Source organism: Zonotrichia leucophrys, chromosome 2 (genome assembly GCF_028769735.1).
Source record: "Zonotrichia leucophrys gambelii isolate GWCS_2022_RI chromosome 2, RI_Zleu_2.0, whole genome shotgun sequence".
Taxonomy (NCBI): domain Eukaryota; kingdom Metazoa; phylum Chordata; class Aves; order Passeriformes; family Passerellidae; genus Zonotrichia; species Zonotrichia leucophrys.
In genome coordinates this window covers 33,578,752-33,599,922 of record NC_088171.1, presented here as the reverse complement: position 1 = coordinate 33,599,922, position 21,171 = coordinate 33,578,752, and the positions used below count along the sequence as shown (strand labels likewise).

The 21,171-nt window shown below is 38.7% G+C and overlaps 1 protein-coding gene across 5 annotated transcripts in view; it reads left to right on the top strand.

Moving 5' to 3' along the window:
- OSBPL3 (oxysterol binding protein like 3) overlaps positions 1–21,171 on the top strand; it is an 89,008-nt gene that overhangs the window by 61,415 nt on the left and 6,422 nt on the right. For 3 of the 5 annotated variants that reach the window (XM_064704501.1, XM_064704499.1, XM_064704500.1), the window contains 11 exons: positions 953–1,060; positions 3,840–3,974; positions 4,727–4,820; positions 7,802–8,052; positions 9,864–10,001; positions 12,705–12,768; positions 15,666–15,744; positions 17,835–17,979; positions 19,282–19,426; positions 20,096–20,222; positions 20,765–20,887. In XM_064704501.1, coding sequence (XP_064560571.1) covers positions 953–1,060; positions 3,840–3,974; positions 4,727–4,820; positions 7,802–8,052; positions 9,864–10,001; positions 12,705–12,768; positions 15,666–15,744; positions 17,835–17,979; positions 19,282–19,426; positions 20,096–20,222; positions 20,765–20,887 — 1,409 coding nt within the window. The remainder of the gene's footprint in view (positions 1–952; positions 1,061–3,839; positions 3,975–4,726; positions 4,821–7,801; positions 8,053–9,863; positions 10,002–12,704; positions 12,769–15,665; positions 15,745–17,834; positions 17,980–19,281; positions 19,427–20,095; positions 20,223–20,764; positions 20,888–21,171) is intronic. The other 2 variants (XM_064704503.1, XM_064704502.1) reach the window with 1 other exon arrangement.

Below are 21,171 nucleotides of genomic sequence, written 5' to 3'. Positions count from 1 at the left end.
GCAAATAATGGAAATGGAAAGTTGTCATTACAGGAGAGCTATTTTGCACTTGCCTGATGAGGATTTAACACAGTGCTGGGCATTTGACACAGTAGGGATATATAAACCTTTATGGCAAATTCAGACCACATATAGCTAAAGCCAAAAATAAGTTTTCTCCCCTCCATCATCACATTGAGCTTTCTGGCCTTCCTGCACCCAAGATAATTTCCAACACAAATTACTGCCAGGAGCAGAAGCATTTGTGGGATAAAGTGGATGTGTAAACAGCAGGGTTCTCCACATCCTGCTATTGATTCAGATCACTAAAATGGGATATAAGTCTTCAATACTGTCCCAAAATTAATAATACAGTCTTTTATTTTAGAGACCTTTTCATTGCAGAGTTAGGGTCTCTTCCTACAAGTCTACTCTAATTGACATCTGTCTATCAGATGTACCCAGAATAAGTAAATAACACGTAACAAACATGAGTTTGCAGTAGAGGCTTTTTATTCTGACCATTGCCATTATAATCTGATAGGACACGAGCTGTACCTGTTACCTGTGTGAATTTATGTCTTGTTTCTCTGTCATTGAAAGGCAAAGGAAACTGCCAATATGGGAAAATCAAACTATTTTGGATGTGGCAAGAAATAACATTGAGAGAGGCTATGTTGGAGATGGGGGTGAAGGAAGGGAGCTTGAAAAGAAAATATCCCTGCCATCTTTGACTTTTTTCCTCCACTGATGTCTCTGTTTCCTCACACTAGAAAAAACAGTTTTAATTTGACAGATAAGGAGTAAGGTTTGAAGCATTTATAATAAAGGATTTGCTGAACCAGTAAAAAAAGGATGTGGTGGTGTTTTATATTACACTTTAAATAGTCTTTGCCCCTTTCTATACAATAAAGCCCCATTTGAGTTAGTTGAGAGAACTTTATATCCCCAATATTTTTGTTAAATGTTCCAGGCAATAGCACAAAACACAGATCTTAAAGACCGGTTACGCAGAATACATGCCGAATCTAAGATCATTGATTCAGCACCTAATGCAAAATCAAGCCCAGATTTGGTGAAGGTGGGTATGGATTTCCTCTTTCAATGATGTCCTGTTCCTCCAGCCCCTACACCTAGACAGTGCTGCATAGCTGCCTCTTGTCTGTTCTCGGTGTCTGCCCCGTGGTGTGGTGTGTTAGCAGAGCCAGTCTGCTTTCCTGGCTGTGAGTCATCTCTGGTGATGCATCGTGTGGTGTTTGGTTCCAAAGACTTGCCCTGTGAGCAGGTTTCCTAAGCACATCTTCCATTGCTTTCTGCTGCTGGTTCCTGGTGTTCTCCCTCGCCTGCTTCCCATTCAGCATGTACAGAGCTGCCACCTGTCACCCTCGTGCCACTGTTTCTCTTGCCCTTTTAATCCTTTGTTAAGTTATGTAGATCTTCTGTCACCCATCCAAGTGCTGTTAGTCCAGAATGTTGGCTACCAGTGTGGATCGTGTAAGGTTTAGAATGATTTTCAGACATTTCCATTAAAGGATCAAAGTTAATGGGACATAAAAGAGCCCTTTCAGCCATTTAGTTGTCTTTGTGTGAAGCCAGGGACTCTTCTACATCCAGTTAGCTGGTTTGAGATTCCACTGATGTTCAGACAGCTTTCTGGCTCGCTTCAGAATGCGTGTGAAAATGGTGTAATTATAGGTCATAAGATGTGGGTGTTAATGGTGTTAGTGAGGGAAGCCAGAACTGAGTTATTTCTGATGGATTTTCCTAAATGTTAACTCATACAGAAACCTCTGCTTGTAGTATAAATCTTTCATTAGAACTTGAGTGCGTGTAATGCTGGGGCTTTTACATAACTAATTATTTCCTTTTATTTTTAAAGACAGTTTAGTCATTCCAGAACAGATTCCATCTGTTCGCTTCTGGTTCAGTTCTGGTGTAGTGGAGCTGTGTTTTGGTCATATTTAGCTGTTCAGTTTTGGGTTTTTTGCTTAGGTAGTTGATCATTCTAATGCCTTTTGCTTTAAAACCCACGAGAATTTGAACAGCCCTTAAACTGCTATTCAGAAAAGCATTAATACATTGTTACTTCATTTTGGGAGTTATTTTCTTTTTCAGTGGAAGTCCTTGCAATGACAATGGGTTATTTTTGAATCTTGTGCTATGTGCTATACACACACAAAGAGACACACATGACAAAAATAGCTTTCAGAAGGTCCTTTGGAGGTTGCAGTCACAAATTCCCTCTGGCATGGCTTGGGCTGGAACTTGAGGATGAAATCACTTATACTGGAGAAGCTTCATTTTAAGACTGTGTGAGGACTGTGATACAGAAGTGCTGCTTTGAGGAAGACAGGGCCACTGCACAAAACTTGTCACTAAATGATACATTGGGTGCTGTGATCCACCTGTGAAAATTGAAGCAGTATAAAATAGCATCTCAAGCCTTTGCATAAGGGAAAAGTTTTGTTTGTCTATTGGGTAATTTAACTGTAGTTCATCATGCCAAAGTGGGAATATGGAACAAGAAAAACTGAAGCTTATGTGTTAGACTTATAAAGCTGATGCTCTTTTATGAGTCTTTCCTGCTTGCTTTCCTTCTCAGATTCAAAATAGTATTGGAAATAATCCCAGTAGCAATGCTTTTGTGTGTAAGGTGGTTTTTTTTTTTTACTTGTATGCTAGTATAACTGCCTTCCTCTAGGAGGAACAATGTTGAGGTTCTCTTTTATCCCTGCTGTAAAAGGAGGGATTTTTCAAGTATTTTTTATAGCAGTTTGTTTTGTTTCCATGTCACCATTATCAGTGTGTACCAAATAACATTCCATACCACAGCACAGCCTACCAACAGAAAAGCTTTGAAAGAAGGTTTGTCAGCTCGATTCTGGGCTTGTCAGGATGTTCATTATGTTGTTCTGAAAATAAAATACTACAATTCCTGCAAAATTATGCAAAATTATGATGTGGAAGTCATGGTTATAAGCTAGTAAAGCACCTCATGCAGAAAATCTTGAGAGCAGCTAATACACTCATTTGGGCCAGCACAGCTCATTCCCTTTGCGTTGGTGGAGTTATCAGGGAAAACAGTAGCATACAAGCTTCTCCACAGAATGAGAGGTCTCACTGGTCACCCCACCTTTGCCAGGCCACCTATTGGAGCTCTGCTTGCACCAGTGATCTGCAGTGCTCCCATGGGAGGGGCTGTCAGGATCTCTGTGCCAGTCAAATGTGCCTCCAGCAGCAAAAGCAATTCTGGTTACGTGGCTTTAATAATATGTTGGTTTTGGGTAACATGGAGATATCTCAGGTGTGGATAAGAAGGAATGGTTTCCAAAGTACAGCATAGAAAATTAGAGAATAAAAAGAGCTAGGAAAACATACTATTATAAAAAAAGCAACTTTACCCTTCTGAGTTTTGTAGACTATTCTATGGCAGGCTTTGCATTAAGAAAAGCTTGAGCAGGAAAAGATTAATTAATTTGCTAATATCAGGAAGGAATGTGAATCTAGGGTGTAATATAAAGCGATGGGAGTTTTGTTCTTTTGTGGGCTTTTTGATGATACACTTGGATATATCTGGTTAAATCATTCAAATAGCAAAGCATTTTTATATACAGCACCTTAGGTGATTTACTCAATATACATTGCTTTATTTTCCTTCTTTTTCCTTCTCTTTGGTTTGTTTTACTTTGGTTTTAAATCCCACTTTAAAACACATGCTATCTTTCACATAAAGTGAAGAGGAGCATGTGCAATCTTCTCCCAGTGTTTTACAGCCCCTCAAGTTAGGAGACTGTGGAATTGCATGCATGAATGTTGTTTGTGCTACTTCCCTGCTCAAAACTTTTTTTTCTTTTAAACAGGAAAATTCAAGAGAGGAAGGCAGAGGTCTGGTTCACCAGGTCTCCAATGAAAGCAGACTGTCCATCGCTGACTCTCTCACAGAATTCTTTGATGCACAGGAAGTCCTGCTGTCTGCTAGTTCTTCAGAAAATGAGGTCTGAGCAAGGAGATTGACATCATTCAGATGTATTTTCTTATCTGCTTATTGACTGGCAATCTTTCTGAGCACTAACTGTACATCAGAAGACTGCCAGAAAATTTAAATTTTCAAAACATTTAGAAATTAATATGCCATTTGTATTTATTTGTTGTCATTGTCCTTTCACTGTAAAGGGTAGCAAGTATTATGAAGAAGTCTTACATACACTGTGAGGGAGATGGCAATTAAGGAGCTTGTATGCAGATACTGCAGACATTGTAGTCTGCCTTGAGTCATTATACAGGTGCCCAGGGAGCTTGTATTTTTGCACCACAAAAAAAGTGTTTTGAACCACAAAAATACTTGTTCATACCTGCCCTTGTGGTACCTGTAGGTGCCTTGAGGCTGATGTCAGGCATATTGAAATTTATTAGATCTTTGTTTCCTCTCTTGATTTCCATAAAAACCTTGAGTTTTGATATGAGGAAAGCCTTCTTGGCAGTGAAGCCAAAGAGAGGAAGCATGTCTCCACTCAAGTTAAAATTTCAATTATAGCAATCTCTCCCAAACTCTAAACAGAGTGGAGCAAGGACTCCACTCTGAGAACATCTTAGCACTTCATAGTACTTTGCTGTAGCATTGAAATACAGCTTGGACAGTTCAATTATATTAAAACAGTAATTGCAGCTGAAAGTAATAATGTCCACATGCACTTGGGATTACTTTAATGAGTGATGTATCTTGCTTTTTTCCCCACCCCACACTCAGGTATCAGATGATGACTCATATGTAAGTGATATCAGTGATAATGCCTCAGAAGATAACCTAAGCAATGACATGGAGAATGAAAGACAAACTTTAGGTAAGTTCAGTGAGTTTTTTATGCCATATTTTGAGAATTTTGTTACTGCTTGTTTTGGATATTTTTTTCTTCTCTTACTAGATAATTTGATATTACAGTTTTTAGATGTAAAAAGTCTGTGTTTTTTCTCATATAGACTGAGATTGGTTTGGAACAGCAGATTCTAGCTAATCTGCTTATCTGGGCACTGTAGATTAAGCAGGATGGTGGTTCTCTATCAGCAGGGAAACACCTCTTTCCTTGGCTTCTTTGAGTGACTCCCACTCTCAGTTTCTCATGGCCACAGGATTTTTCAAAGTAGTAAGGACCAACTGCTTTCATTTTTTCAAGAAAATTATTTTTCCTTGTCACACTGTTTTTTCAGTCTGCAATTTAGCAACTGCATTCAGAAGTCCTGTTGTTTTAGCAGAACCCAGAGATTAAAGGAACATGAGAATAGTTGCTGGCAGCTCTGGTGCATGACCATAAGAATTTCTCTCTTGCTTGTATTACTCATGATAGTCTTGTTAGTACCTATGCTAATTTGTCCTCCTAATGGAAAGCGACTCAGAAAATGGAGAAGAATTGGTCATTACAACCTACTTGGCTTTGTGCCTTCAACTCATTTCAGCTAACCACAATGTTCTTCCCAGTCTAACAATATATTTTTATTTTCAAAAATGCTGAACAGTGATTTCTCACTAGCAGCTGTTTCCTGATCATCTCCAAGAACCAGCAGATTCCTATTAACTTGGGTAGTTTGATATGTATTCTGTAACTGTTCAAAATGAAGAAATTTCAATTTTTTCCTTTAAAATAGGAAAGAATACAAATGAATTTAGCTCATGATCTGGACCTTAGAAAGCTGTATTAATGTGGCAGTTCATCTTTTTGTAACAAAGGCTGTCATGGAAGCTCTTCAGTATAAGAAGCACCTCTGCATGCTTCTGGTACCTGCTATTTCTGTGCTTTGGGCAGCCTGCCACTGCCATTAATAGAAAACTGGATGTCGTTTTCCTACGGGGCTTTAGCTGCACCATAAATTGTGGGATTATGACAAAATCCTCTGGCCACTGTAATGTAGAAGGTCAGATCAGATGTTGATAATGGTGCAGTTTGGCCTCAGAAGTCATTGACTCCCACTGGAGGTCAGATGTCTAAGCCTCCTTTGGCATTCATCCTGTCTGTCACAGCTCTTACAAACCAGAACTGCCTGGGCCTTTCTGTAATGGAGACGAGGCAAACTTCACTGCTTAGAAAATTTGGTATCTGAGTACTGAAGTTCTTGCTCCACACTGTTTTTTCAGCAGCTTACCTCAATTAATGGACTGGTCTAGAATACGTAAATGAGCCAATTTGCATTCTGTTTTTAATCAGAAGCTGTCAAAAGACATAGCCAAATCCCATTTCTGGGAGCTCTTTTAAACAAGGATAAGTTTTTAGCATTTACTTCATTCCTGAGGTATCTAAGGGAACATCCTTCTTTTTGGCCTCTTCTGATATGAAATAAATTCTTCCAATAGGGAAGTATAGAAGTGAGCTCCTTAACTCTCAACAGTATAATTGTTTCAGGTAGGTTTTTGAACCCATAGTGCCCATGCCATTTTTTAAGCAAAAAGAAAGATAGAGGCAGGGGCCTGCAAATGGTTCACCTGACCTTGTTAGAGTAACTCAGTCATATGAGGTATTAGGAGTTTGCCAGTGGTAAGAAAGATGGAAACTCCTTCCTCAAAACTCTGATGCTACTGATTACCCTTTAAATGTTCCACGTGAGGCATGGGCTGGGAGGCATGGCAGGCATGGAGAAGTTTGTCCTTGTGGTCAGCTGTCCCTGCTGTAAGCACTGCTGATACCCTGCTTATGTCAGTGGCAGAGAAGAGGAAGTACTGGTTAAGGGCATTTAAGGGCAGGGATTCTCCAGGCATGTGTAGCTCAGAAGGAGATGTGCAGCCCAGGGTGGGTTTAATTCCTTCAAGACAGAGCTGTGTGAGGAAAGCCAGAAAAGGACAGGGCTTGACAGACTGAGGCTATGCCTGGGTATCTCCAAATAGTAACTGATCCTAAGGCAGGAGCTTCCTAGGTGCTCCTGAGGATGTGGAAAGATAAAATACATTCTTGTAGTGGCAAACACACTCTGAAACAAAAGTGATGTACAGCTAAGCAATATAATCACTTCAGACTAGTGCCTGTTGTGGAAGCTTGTAGCTCTATTTGGATTTTGCTACAAATCCTATCATGGCACACTTAGAGCTATTTATCCTGTTCTGACTGCTTTGATACAGGAACACAGAATTCAGATATTCATGTCAAGGACTCTTGACTTGAGTCTTTTTTTTTTAAATCTTGAGCAAACCCATAGCTCTACAGTTGCTTCAGCTTTTGCATCCTTACAACACATCAGTTCTCCATCAATATATGGGGGTATATCTCAAAGTAACATCACTAAGTTTAAATGCGATGGGGAGCAATGTGGAGAAGCCTGAATGTAAATTCATGGTACAGTAAATTTCCCTGGTAGGAGTATGCAAAGAAGTAGGAAGAGATCAGTAGGAGTAGTTATTATCCTTGCATCTGTAAGTTACATCTTGCCTTCTGAGAAGTGTCAACTTAATTGAAGCTCTGTCAAGGAAGGAGGTTTTATATCCCCTAAACAGATAGGAATCCATCTCTGTTACAAATAAAATGGTTATAATATTTACTCTTTCAAATGCAGTGGAAAGTCTGAGCCTTTTTTTGCAGACTTTAAAGGAAAAGAAGGTCATTTTTATGCATCTCTTGTACTTGGCATTTTACTTCCGCTAATGCACATAAAATGGGATTCTTAATTTTGTCATTTTTATAACAGGCTATCTTCAAACCACAAGTGAAATACTTAAATGATTCGTGGGTGGAAGGAAGTTTTGACAGAAGGAAAGATGGTTGCATTTTAATGTATGTTTGCAGAGGGGGATGAAACTAAGAAAATGTGAATTTAATTGTTCTGCCACTTCCTCCCTTTTCAGATTGTATTTCTGAAAGCGGAATCGGATGCAATTCTAAACGGAGAACGTGTTTACCAGCTCCATGCCCTAACACCAGTAACATCAGCCTGTGGAATATCCTGAGGAATAACATAGGGAAGGATCTCTCCAAGGTGGCCATGCCTGTAGAGCTGAACGAGCCCCTGAACACGCTGCAGCGCCTCTGCGAGGAGCTGGAGTACAGCGAGCTCCTGGACACAGCGGCGCACACGCCAAACCCCTTCGAGCGCATGGTAAACTCCTGATTGCAAACTCTCAGGAGCACTCACAGAATGAGAATTAACATAAAAGCAGTGCTGAAGAAGTGAAGATGTTCTAGTCCGTTGTTTTGTTTCTCTCAGCTGAGAGGCAAACTCTCCAAATGTCTGTACATGCTCACACAGCCACTATTTTTGACTATGCTGTTCCATTTCTGTTGCCTTTCCAGAAAGTCTCTCTCTCCTCAAGTACCTTGCTGTACTGCAAGTTTAAACAAAAAAGGAGCTTAGTTCTGTTTTGCAGCTCTTGCTCTCTAATATTAAAAATTACAGCAAAAAGGGAGGATGGGATTGAACTTGGTTCCCTCTCAAAGATGAAAGCTACAATAGATCTTTTTCAAGGGTGTCTGATGTGGTAACACATTTCTTCATAGAGATGCTGGATCTTCCAGCCCTACATGACTGTGACATCTTTATATGAACTAAATGAGCTCCATGGTTTTTATTAACTGGTTTTCTGAAGTTTTTGTGTTTATCCAAAATGTTCAGGATCTCAAAACCAGACTGTATGCTGTATGTTGGGTACAATAATGATGTCATCCTCTTCCAGTGCAGAACCCTGAATTCTGCATTTGGCAAAAGAACAAGAGAGAAATGCATTTGTTGCTCTGCTTCCAGGTGTACAAGAGCCACTTAATATGCAAGCCCATAAATAAAGGATTAGAAGCTCCCTAAATTCTCTTAAATGAGAGATAGAGATTTTCCCACAATCTGAATTAAGCCTTTTCAACTGAATGTATCTTATCTCAAAATGAGGTTATTAATGAGAGTAGGTAATCATGTTGAAATACTACTTGAAAAGTCTCTTTCCTCATTCTGATACTTTCAAGGGTTACAATTTAGGGCCTATTCCCAGGATGTGGTCATTCACTGGGGGTTTCAGTCCATAGCATTTTGTGTTCTCTTGAGAACATATGCTAAAAGGAAAAGGAAATGAGCAGTAGTTGTTCAAAAGGGAGGGAAAAGAAGCCTTTTCCCTCCTCCCCACGCCCAAGTATCTGGAAATTACCTCAGACTGGTGTATTCTTTGCCTTTGAGAAATTCCTGAAGCAAAATTTAATGCTAGCTGTTGCATAGTAATTGCAATAGTTCACAAAAGAGCCTGTTCTCAGTGGATTTGTTTTCTGAAACTGTGAAAAGAGAGTATCTACACTTTCACAAGATGAGGAAAAGGGAATGAAAAGAGGAAAAAAAGTGTTATAAAAAAGACTTGAATCAAACAACCGTGAATTCTAATTTCTCATGTTATGCTTGAGTTGACAGCAGAAATTTGGAAGGGCTACCTGTGTGTCAGTCATGATCAACAGTTTCATGATTAGGTAATAGCACCCAGTAGATAAAAAGCAATTTAAGTCAAACAGCATTAGAAATAGCAAAGTTGGTGAAAAATCATCCAATACTTCCTGTGCCATGTTTATGAAAAGGATGGTTGGTACATTAATGGAGTCACAGATGTAACTATAAAAACCAGTTATTATATGAAATTTAACAGTGACTTTAGGGTTACTTCATTGAACTGTGTTGCAGAATGCTAAACTGTTTCAAACACTTTTCAGTTGATGAAATTTGCAGTATCTGACCCTAGCAATTCTATCCCTGACCTATTGAATGACTCTGAAAATTGAATAATCCTCTAATGTGTGAACTAGGGCTTAGCTTGCAGGAGGCATGCATGTTTGTAGCCTGCAAATGAAGGGAAAAATACAGAATCAGGATAAATCTTGCTTTTATTTGTTTTGTGTCTGTTGTAAATTAATTAATCTAAGTCCCAAAAATGTACTTCCCAGGTGTACATAGCTGCCTTTGCAGTCTCTGCCTATGCATCCAGTTACTACCGAGCTGGAAGTAAGCCATTTAATCCTGTGCTTGGAGAAACCTATGAATGTATCCGTGAAGATAAGGGTTTCCAGTTCTTTGCAGAACAGGTATTGTATGCTGCAACCCTTAGAATTGCTACTTGATACACTGCTGAATTCTAAATGTGTGGCTGGAATTCTCCAGAATTACTGGCAAAATACAAGATTACTCTAAATTACCTGAGCCCAGCAAAATCCAAGGGACTTTGCTGAATTATAAACAAAGGGAATTGTTTTTTGAGGAAAGTCTGCTAAATTTGATGTGGAACATCACAACCAGCAGCTGACACTGGAGAAGCACAGGCTGGCAGGCTGCCTGCTCCAGTAACAAGATATCTTGGTTAAGTAGAGTGCAATTCCACATGCTGAAATCTGATCAGAACTGCAACAAAAGTTTACATTCTTTTCATTTTCTTTTGTGTGTGATCATTAAAAGTACTTCAGTTGTTTAATGCCTTCTTTAAAAAAAAATGCATCCCTCGTGCAAGTCAATCAACCACAAGTATTTCCAATGGCACCATGACTCTTCCTGCTTCCTGTCCAAATACTTAGTAGGCTAAGCCTTGAGAAATTTGCTACCACAGCTGAGTAGGTGAAGGATTTATACAGCACATCATGGTCTGAGTGTTTATGAAGATAATTACCCAGTAGTAGAATAATTATTAAGTATGAGTGAAAAATACTAAATTTAAACCAGCCAAGCTACCAAAATTGCTAAACTTGAAGCATATGTTAAAAAGAGATAAAACTCAAATACCTGGTGCCTGGTAGCAAAGTAAGAATGACTGAAAGCTGTCTCGTTCTGTCTAGACATAAAAAAAAAATACAAAAAGTGCAAGTGGGCAAAGGTGTGCAACCTAGAAATTTGATCAGAGAAAGACTTCTCAGAGGCTTCTTTTAGGAAATGAAAAGTGCTTTTGACTGGCTGTGAAGGTACAGGATTTTGCACATTGTTTTAGAATCGACAGAAAAGAATGTTATGTGATCTTTCCTTAGTCTCAGGAAATGTCACAGGCAAGAGTAAAAACGAGGGGAAAAAAAACCAACAGAAAATAATACAGTCAAAGCAAGAATCAAATTTAAAGTTCATGTATCTGGTTCATCACTGTGCTACTTCAGTACTAAAATGATGTGTATGGAGCACTGCAAGTGCCATCACGGCATCAAATTGGAGTAGCAAAGTGGTGAATAAAAGTTACCACTGAGTTTAATGTTACACTGAATTAAAGGAAGATATTTACACTTGAATATTGGGTAAACCAGTACAAAGGCTAGTTTTTATTAAGAAGAATTTTACTGCTTGAGCGTGCTTGTGCTATGTAAAACTGTTCTAATACGAGAAATAAGTGAGGTGAATTTAGAGTGGTAAATTTACTGTAAGAATATGGGGTAGAGGAAAATTAGGAAGAGAGCACAGTATGGGAAGAAAGAAATTAATGCAGCTTGCAAGCATTACATATTTCTCTTTACATCAGGAACAGTGGCTTATTGCTTGCACTAGCATTTTGGTGCTTGCTCCAGATACCTTGTTAGTGCAGGCAGAATGTAATTAATGGCATAGACTGACAGAAGATAAAAAAGTAACAAAGATTCTGTTTTGTCACTAGAGGGAGTTTAGAATAACTCCTGTAAGCACTGTGACCTTACTCTGGAATTATAACAGTTTAACTGAGAGCTAAGTTTAACCCATGTATTACAGTGACATCTGGGGTTAATCTGGGTACAGTATGTAAGAGAGAGAGAGAATTGCTGAATTAGGCCATAGCTGAAAGTAATAAGTACTCCTTTTTTTTTTTTTAAACCAAATAGAGGATGTTCAATAAATAACTGAATGCCTGTGGGAAAAAAATGCTTAGTAAGAGATTTGTGAAATGAGTAATAAAAAAAGTAAAAGTTGACTTAACTTTTTTGAGTTGATTTTTCATAGTGAAAAATAGCAATCTGACTTGAAAATAAAGTTGCCCAAGGAACAGCAGGCATTGCACATCTTAAGAGCTGGTCCTGGTCAGTTGTTAGTTGTGTTCACCCAGAAGGGAGAATTCAGGTTGAGGAGGAGTGGCTGCTTTCACTTTGTGCTTTTTGATTTACTGTTGCATTTTAATAGTCTGAATTGTTTATTTTCTCACAGTCCCTGCTTTGCTAGTTTGGTGGTTGCCCTAATTTCAGCACGTGCTGTTGCCCAAAGCTGATGAAATGCAGTGCATGTGGTTAGAGTTTCACCTAGAAACACCTGGGGTGTCACTGCTGCAGTGGTGGGCATTGCTGGATGGAATTTCCTGGCTTCATTTCTTCACCCCTGACCCCTTGGAGATGCTGATCACCATCTGCTCCCTCATACTCAGGGTTTTGTGGTTATTCACTGTACAGAAGCTTTTGGCCCTTTGTTGTGTTTTTGGTTTTTTGAAAATTTTTGTCTGTGCACTCAAAGTGTGGTTTTTGTTAATCTGTTAATGGGTCCTAAGGGTAAATTTAATCATTACCTTAGAGACAATGTACAAAGTATATTTCTAGATTTTCACTGGAACAAAATCTCAGGCCTTTTAAAATAATTGTTTGCCATTTCTTTCAAGGTTTCTTGGGTCTGAGAATCTTTATTAATCTCACTGCCTCCCCCTTCAGGACACAACTGCAAAGTGAAAACTAATGTTCAAATTGTAAATGCAATATGGGAATGAAGGAGAAAACTAAACAAAAGAAGCCAAACCAAAAGGACTCTTCACATGTTCATATGTTAATCTTTTTTCCCTCTCTCTTTTCATGTCTTGCTATTAGGTCAGTCACCATCCACCTATTTCTGCATGCCATGCTGAATCTGTGAATTTTGCTTTTTGGCAAGGTAACTCTTCAGTCTGCCATTTACTTTTACAATGTTCATAATGTTTTAATTGTATGTTTAACACAAAGTATCAAGAAATTAGGAAAATTTGAAATTCCTTGCTTAAATTTGTATTATAATGGTTTTATGAAATCTTAGCCTATCCTTACTTGCATGCTTCTTACTTGGATCTTCTGCTATTGTAAAAATTCTCAAGAGATTGTGCTTTGTTTGGAATTTTTTTCATGTAACATTAATTGATTATTACTTTCATGTACAAATATCTGTTCTTCTTTAAAATCAGGTTTGTTTCGGGTGTTAGGGAGGGATGTTTTTTTTAATAAAAAAGAATTGTATGTCAAGCTATTTATAAAACAAACAAGCCTGAAGACAGCATGAAAATACTACAAGTTAAATCCTGAACCTTGGCAATTCTTGTAAACCTGTTCTGAAAGCAATTTTCAGAAATGAGCATAACAGCAAGGGTAAATACATTTACCTTCTCTTTAGGTAATTTTGGAGTGCACACAAAACATAACCATGCCTTTTAACTCACTTAAAATCCTTCACCCAGGGGTTTGTCAAATCACATGTGGCCATATTGTAATCATTTTTTTTTCCTGATTGGCTCTGCTGACTTGATTATAGTTATCACAGATGGAGCCATACTGAACAGATATTGGAAACCATTAGTCTGGGCTTTATTGTTCTGTGTAATTCTTTGCTTTGAAAAACAAATACAGGGACACAAGAATCCTTTTGTTCATAGCCCAAAAGCTAAGATGACCAAAAATTTATTCAGTAACTTGAACACTGTTTAAATAAGATCAGATAGCAGCCTGTCTTGATAAAGATAGATGAGACTGATTTCTTTAACAGATTTTGACAACTCTTATCATTCAAATATTTTAACACTTCCATTTAGAGAATGAAGTTCTTCTAATGACAGCTGAGAATCTGATTAATGTTAGAGATTGAGATTTGGTCTTGATGGGCATAGGACATTCAATCAGGGTGCAGCAGGATTGGGGATTTTTGTTTGCTTTGTTTTTAAATATGGCTGGCTGAGCTTATGGGAGGGCTAGACAGTGATTTTTTTTCCATTGTAAAGGCAATTGTTAAATGCTATGACCTCTTGTAATGAGGCTATATTAACTCACATGGAAAGATTAACACCAATTTAATCATAAAGGCAGCTTGTCAGTGAGTTCAGTTCTTTCTGTGTGCAAAGACCTTTTCACTTACTGTGTCACCTTCTCAGCTGAAAAGGAGACAGCAACATTGCCAGGGTAGTGCTGTCATCCCACCAGGCACTAACCTTAGTTCATGTGTTCCATCACCAAGAAATCTCCTGATCACATCTTGTGAACTGAAGACTGGGCTCTCACAGGCACCAATAGTTTGGAAATAGCTTTCCATGACTTATGAAGTTGGCTCTGCTTTTGCAGAGGAGTGTCAACACATGAGCAGTGGAAATGAAGGAAGTTTCAGCTGTTTCAGCATCTGTGCATGAATTAGTGTGAGCACAGCTTTGAAATAACACTTTGCTTTTTCTCTTCTGTCCTAAAATTCTTGTGTGATCAAGTTGTACCCTGGCTCCCAAGATGTTTCCCACATGCTGATCCCTGTGGGACAGCTTTGCCATTTATGAGAGCATTGAATTTGGCACAATCTGGTGATGCATTTTAGCTGTTAAACTTGGTAGGGTATACCTTTGCCCTTTTTCTTCCATCCCACTGCTGAAGAGAGACAGCCAGGACAGAATTTGCCTCAACATCACCGTGCTGGAAGTAGCTTTGGAACACTTGTGCAGTGTAGGAATCACAAGAGAATCGCTGTCGCTGGAGATGCTGACCCAGCACCAGACTTCAAAGCCAAAAAACCCAAAAGATCCTTTTCTCACATGATAAGAAAAGTGACTGCTTTGTGTGCAGGATTCTGCCCTATATCCCAATCTAGTCATGGCAATGATAGGCAGCCCAGTGTGGCTCATTCCTCACTTGCACATACATGCTCAGGGGATACCTGAGTCATTTCTTAGCTGTGGTTTGAGCATCCATCTCACAACCAGTGTAAGAGTTTCCCCCAGAATTACACTGGAAAAGGTATTTTGTTTTCCTTCTGTTAGAACTAGCATCTTTTTGAGACTAGAGTTGAAGTTTCCCATCTTTTTTAGGTTGGGCAGGGAATGGAGTTCCTAGAGTCTAAAATAGGAAGGGTACTATTCACCTGAGCTCCGAAGTTACTATGAAAGTTACTGCCTGATTATCTAGCCCAATTTACCTGTACACACATTTTGCCATGCTTCTCTGTTTCTTTTTCTTCCAGGTGCTTTAGCTCTATAAATTTGGCTAAACTTGCATCGAGTTTTCTTATCTTTTTTATATTTTTGAAGAAAAGGCATGAGACTTGGACACCTCTTTCTGTGATTCAAACAAGATTTCAAAAGACCAGTTAAAATTACAGAGGGAGTTAGACTAAAACCCTCTGCCATTTTATGCCATTTGAAACCTTCTTTAGCCTCTTGACTGTGAATTTTCTTGTTATATTTTTCTATTTGAAATTCTGCTTTTGTCTTTGAAAATGTCTGCATTCATTGAATAGCAACTGAATTGCAGACAAGTATATGCTGCCTATGGTTTATTCAAATTCCTTTATTTTGCAAAAATTTTTGAGAGGACTGTTAAACATCTGTTGCTTTGCTATTTAAATAACCAATATTAAGATGAAAATCAAAAAAAGCAAACAGCAACAACACCAAACCCACCAGCACATATTTGAAGGTCCCACAACATTCTTTGAACACTTCTGTTGCGCTTTTTATTTTGAATTTCTTGAAAATAAAGTGGAGCCCAGAAACAGAATGATTCACCTACCTGTGACTAAACCTGTCTTTTTTTTTTTGATTCTTGTTCCAGATGTCAGATGGAAAAACAAATTCTGGGGGAAGTCCATGGAGATTGTTCCAGTTGGCACAACACACGTAACTCTTCCCGCGTAAGTGCCGCAGCTGGGCTCTGTTGTCCTGCACAGGCACTGGTGCTTGCACACACTGCAGCCACGTTCATCCAGAGGACAGCCAGCTCTGCTCTGCCCTTTGGAAGGACTGGGGGCTTTGAATTCATTTAAAGAGAAAAGGGGAGGAAGAAAGACCCCACCAAACCAAAACCAGAAGCATAAATCAGAAGCACTGACTCTTTCAAAAGTTATGAAAAACAAACAATGAAAAAAAACCCCTTTACTTTTGTGTACCTTGGAAAAAGAAAAAAGAAAAAAAATGAAGTATTTTCATACTTCAGTTGAATTTCAGCCTTAATGCATTTTAAACTCACAGGGAAAAACTGTAGGGTAAAGGAAGCTATGAATTCTTTTGATTGAGTATGGGTTTCTGGGAAGAGATGGTGGTGTTCCTGTCTTTTTAAACTCTATTTGTAGGGACCCTGACACCATGGGGTGTTCTGGGCTGTAGGCAAGGCAAACAACCATCATCACTGCAGAAATAATGACTGTAAGTGATAAGTAGAACCACTTACATATCTGGTGTTCGTTATCCAAGGAGGCAGCCACTGTAGTGAAGTGTTGAGTACAGTTGGTTTGTTTCCTTTTGTTTTTTTTAAATAAAAATCTGCAGTGTTTCAATGCTGGCTTGTCAGAGTGCCCATTATTGATGAGCAATTAAAATCCCTTAAAATTTGGCCTATATCCATCATGTTTACAGAACCAGAGGTCTAAAGGTTGAGTATTGTTCCAATTAAATCTGTTTTCCAGTGAGAAAGTACAAAATTAATTAATCTGCCATCCTGCCATCTGAAAAAAAAAAAAACAAAAACAACAAGGAATTCAAGTACCTAACACTCATCAAATCAAGCATGTCTTCTTTTTTTTTCAAGTGGATAAAGTTGTAGTCTAGTAAGATAGTATCCAAAAGGTGATGTATAAACCATGTTATGTTCATAGCACCTGCCCTAAGCTTTGAAATGAAAGGATGTGAATGAGTGCTCAGAGCCAAAATAATTAATATATTAGGGCCTATGATGAGCTGATGAACTGAGAAGCAATCTGACTCATGTGTGATCTCCATGTGTTGGTTTGTATCCCTGTTTATTTGATACAGAATTGGGTACAAAAAAGGTGCCCAGGCTATGGGGAAAATTAAGCATTAGTATTAAGGTTCATTTTGAAACAAATAGATGTTTTTAGCATTTATGATAACATGTGACATGCATAGATAAGGGCAGAAAAACAAGTTACTGTGGGATAAATTGGCTGCATATCTTCAAGTCTGTACAAACTGTCCTTGTGTGTGCCCTTAGAGAGCAGCAAGTGAAAGCAAGTGATTAAGGGGAGGAAGGGAAAGATTCCAGTAACTTCACAAGGAAGTGTGTGAGGCACTTGCTGTGGGGAAACTGGTGCTGTGTAAGTTTATATTTTACCTTAGCTGTGGTGAGTTGGCCATCCATACCCAGAACAAATTGTAGAATGTATGTCTTCATGAGACTTTCCTTTCCTTGGTGCTTTATAAAGCTGTTTCATAAGAGCATCTACTTCCTTCATAAAAGGTGAAATGTTGCACTCCCTATTGGTATTTTTTTGTATCTCCCTATCTACTGTTTCCCAGTGTGCAACTGCATCTTGAAGTGCCTGGTGAGAACTTTGGCTCTTGCCTAAAGCACACATGTTAGGCTCAGCCTTGAGAGCTTGTGCCAAGCTTATTTTCAGCAAAGTACATGTTCTGGTGGCCCATGTCCTTGTCACTGTGTTACAAGCTTGGAATGGGCATCTCAGACTGTAGTAGATACCAGAATGATTACTTCTGGAAACTTAAAACTGGTTAGAAGGACAAGTAGATAGAGAGAAAACTGAATTCAAGACCAAAGTATCTAGCAGAAGTGAAAAGGATTTTCTGGGAGGTGGGATTGTTGCCATAGGGTTTGTTTTTGAGAAGGTTTGGAACAAGATGAAGCAGTCTAGTAAAAAAAAAAGTTTATTTGGTTTCTCTAATCAAGTTGTCTCCAAATGTTTTTCCTCAAGCTTGAGCTCACTTGAATATGGCATGACAATTTTCTTGTGTGTATTTTTCCTTACAGTTTTAAAGACCATTTTGCATGGAACAAGGTGACATCCTGCATCCATAATATCTTGAGTGGGCAAAGATGGATTGAACACTATGGAGAGATCATCATAAAAAATCTAAGTGATGACACGTGCCACTGCAAGCTGACTTTCATAAAGGTAACCACAGCAGTGCTGGCTCTGCCTTTTCTAACAGGCACAGCAGTGGGAGGATGCTCCCTGCTGAAGCTCAGCACTTCTGCTTACAAGCTGTAATTACCTGTGATTCCTTAAAAACTGTGACTTTGAAGGAACTGCCACTCACTAGACAAAAAAGAGAAGCAACAGCTTTCTTCAGTGATTCCACTGGAAATGGAGGAATTTTGGGGAAAGGAATATCATGGAATACCTGCTCTGGGTTTGATGAGAGACAGAGGCACAAGGTGGCTACTGACAGTGGTTACCACATGCCTCCTACTGGCTCACTGGCACATGCTGTGCAGCCATTCAGCAGCTGTAGGACCAGTGCTTATGCAGGGTTTTTCTCCTGATGCTCTTTTCTAGCCCTTTGCAGGTACTCAGAGGAGTTTAAGTAAGAGGCTGGGGTGTTGCTCAAAGCTTTTGCTTCAGTACAAGTACAGTATATGACTTCTTCAGGAATTGTCCTTATAACTGAAATAAAATTCAGTTTTTGGCAGTAGATGACTTTGTATTAAATGAAAATCAATGAAAATGTAAAGCAATGCCAAAATTTCTAACCTGAGAAACACTTTTATAAATCATCCTAAGAGACTTACCTTAACCTGCATTTTGTGTATCTGATTGATAGAGAAAGGCTCTGCTGGACATAAAACAGACCATACAAATACAAGGGATACAGTACTTCAGTGTACCCATGCAGCATGGCATGCTCCCCACCAAGTTTGGGGTTTTAAAATTTGTTTTCCTGAATACTTTGTGCTTTCTAAGAAGCATTAGGGTGACTTTTTTTTCCAGATACTTACTTGAAAGTACTTGAAGGTATTTTCAGAGTTGCACTGGATGTTTAAAGTTCAATTATTTAAAGCTGAGAGCCTGCAAATCTCACACCCTTGATATTATAAAGTGTGTAAAGTGGAGATTAATGTATGAATTCCTTCTCTTCCTCTTCTGCAAATTTGGGAGAGATGTAGATAACCAAGTCAGGACTCAGGGTCAACTGTCCTTGGGCAAAAATCAGGGTCAGCTGCACTTTACCTCATACTGCTCCTAAAAAAGGCAAACAAAATAAATACAATTCTCAACATCAGTATTTTAGGAAGCTAACATACTAATAGGTTTGTATTTTAATGGTACTAACAGCTGTTGTTTGCACTTGACATTGTAATGCACACCTAAATGAACAGTTCTCATTGCTCTACAGCCTGGTGCTGCTGGCATGGCAAAATGGGCTGCACTTGAGCTCTTATGCACCTTCTTTCCCCTTGTTCCTTTTCGTTCTAGGCAAAGTATTGGAGTCCAAATGCACATGAGATTGAAGGCAGTGTCATGGATAAATCTGGGAAAGTTGTGCATCGACTCTTTGGGAAGTGGCATGAAAGTTTGTACTGTGGGACAACTTCATCTCCAAACTGCATATGGAGAGCAAGTTAGTGATCAGAATTGCTCACGTACACAAACTGGGATCTTCAGTATAAGCTTGCTGTTTTCATATCTTTATTATGCCCCAATTTCTTGTTATTTTTCTGTAGAATATTAGATTTTTGTCAAGCATTTAAAAGTTACATCGGAAGAATATATAATTTAAATAATATGAGAACTTAATCCCATGGCTTCCTGAATTTTCTCCATTCTCCCTCATTTTCATATTTGGGCATGAAGTGAGTATTGAGGACTCTAGCAGGAAGGGGAAAAAAAGGAACAAACTCCTACTGCTTGTGCAGAGAAGTGTTGTTTATTTCATGTGTTGAACACTGGAGGATAGCCCACAAAGCTCAGTTCTGTAATGACAATGATAGCTGAATTTCTCCCAAGCTTGTGGGGTTTTGTCTACTGTGTTTTGAAAAAACATTATGATAATAGCACGGCCTTCATCACAGTTGTGCTGTGATTCAGCTGAGAGAACAGAAATCTGTCTTGGTGCAGTGCAATTATCAAGGGGGATGTTCTCTTTTGTCACATTATTAAAAACCTCTTGTTCCCCCAGAATTGACACTGTGGATCAGGCATAAACAAATGACTGGTGGGAGCTTGAAATTTTCTTTCTCAATATAATAGCATTTAATTGAAATTCTGAATGTACTTTTTTCTTCTGTAGATCCAATGCCTAAAGATTATGAACAGTGGTATGGATTTACACAATTTGCACTGGAGTTAAATGAACTGGACCCACAAACTAGGTCATTACTCCCATCCACTGATACACGTTTTAGGCCAGACCAAAGGTAAGAAGCTTTAACTCTGAAATATTTTCCTAAAATAGTTCTTAATCTTCTGTACACTCACTTTACCCTGAACTCAGACTATTTTCTGTGGATAACTGCAGTGTGTTTCTGTTTTTACATTAATGTGCATCTGAAATAGACATTGTAACCACTTATTGAGAAATGGTCTAGTTATTATGGAAGTGTATCCTAAAATTGCCTCTTGGATGCTTCTAGATAACTGTCTTTCCAAGGATGTTAAAACCTCAGTACTTCAGGTACTGGATGTTGAGCATACAGTATTTGAGTAACTGAAAACTGAGACCCTTGCAACTCCTTTCTGCAGTGAAATTTTAGCTTTTGCAGATTTCCAGGTAGAAGAATCTAATTTAACTGTGACTCTGAGCTTGTTACAAGAGTTAGTTTTCCTTAAGTGCTTTTCTTCATAGTGCAGTTGTCTGCAGAGGTAGCTGTTTACCTTTCAAACACTGTGAAATACCTGCTGGAAAGATTGGATTCTTCTGGGGGCAGGAGACCAATTGTTTATATGACTGCTGCTGCAGGTTTCTGGAAGAAGGGAATATTGAAGGGGCTGAAATGCAAAAGCAGAGGATCGAGCAGCTACAGCGAGAACGACGGAAGGTGCTAGAAGAAAACAATCTAGAGCATCAGCCTAGATTTTTCAGGTACTAGATAGCATAATAATTAGCATATACTATCATTTATTGAAATGCTTATTATAGATCTGATTCTGAATTTCCATGTGAGAGGCTCCAGTGTTGTCCAGGGCTCCCCCATATAATTCGGGTTTGTACTTTGGTAATGTAGAATACTCCCGACTTGGTTAAAACTCACAGTTATGTATTAGTTTTTTATTAGTGCATCCCTGCATTTTTTTTTTTTTTGCCTTGATGGCAATTGGTCTGCATTTGAATTTGCCTGAGTGAATGTAGCACCTTTGATTCTTTGA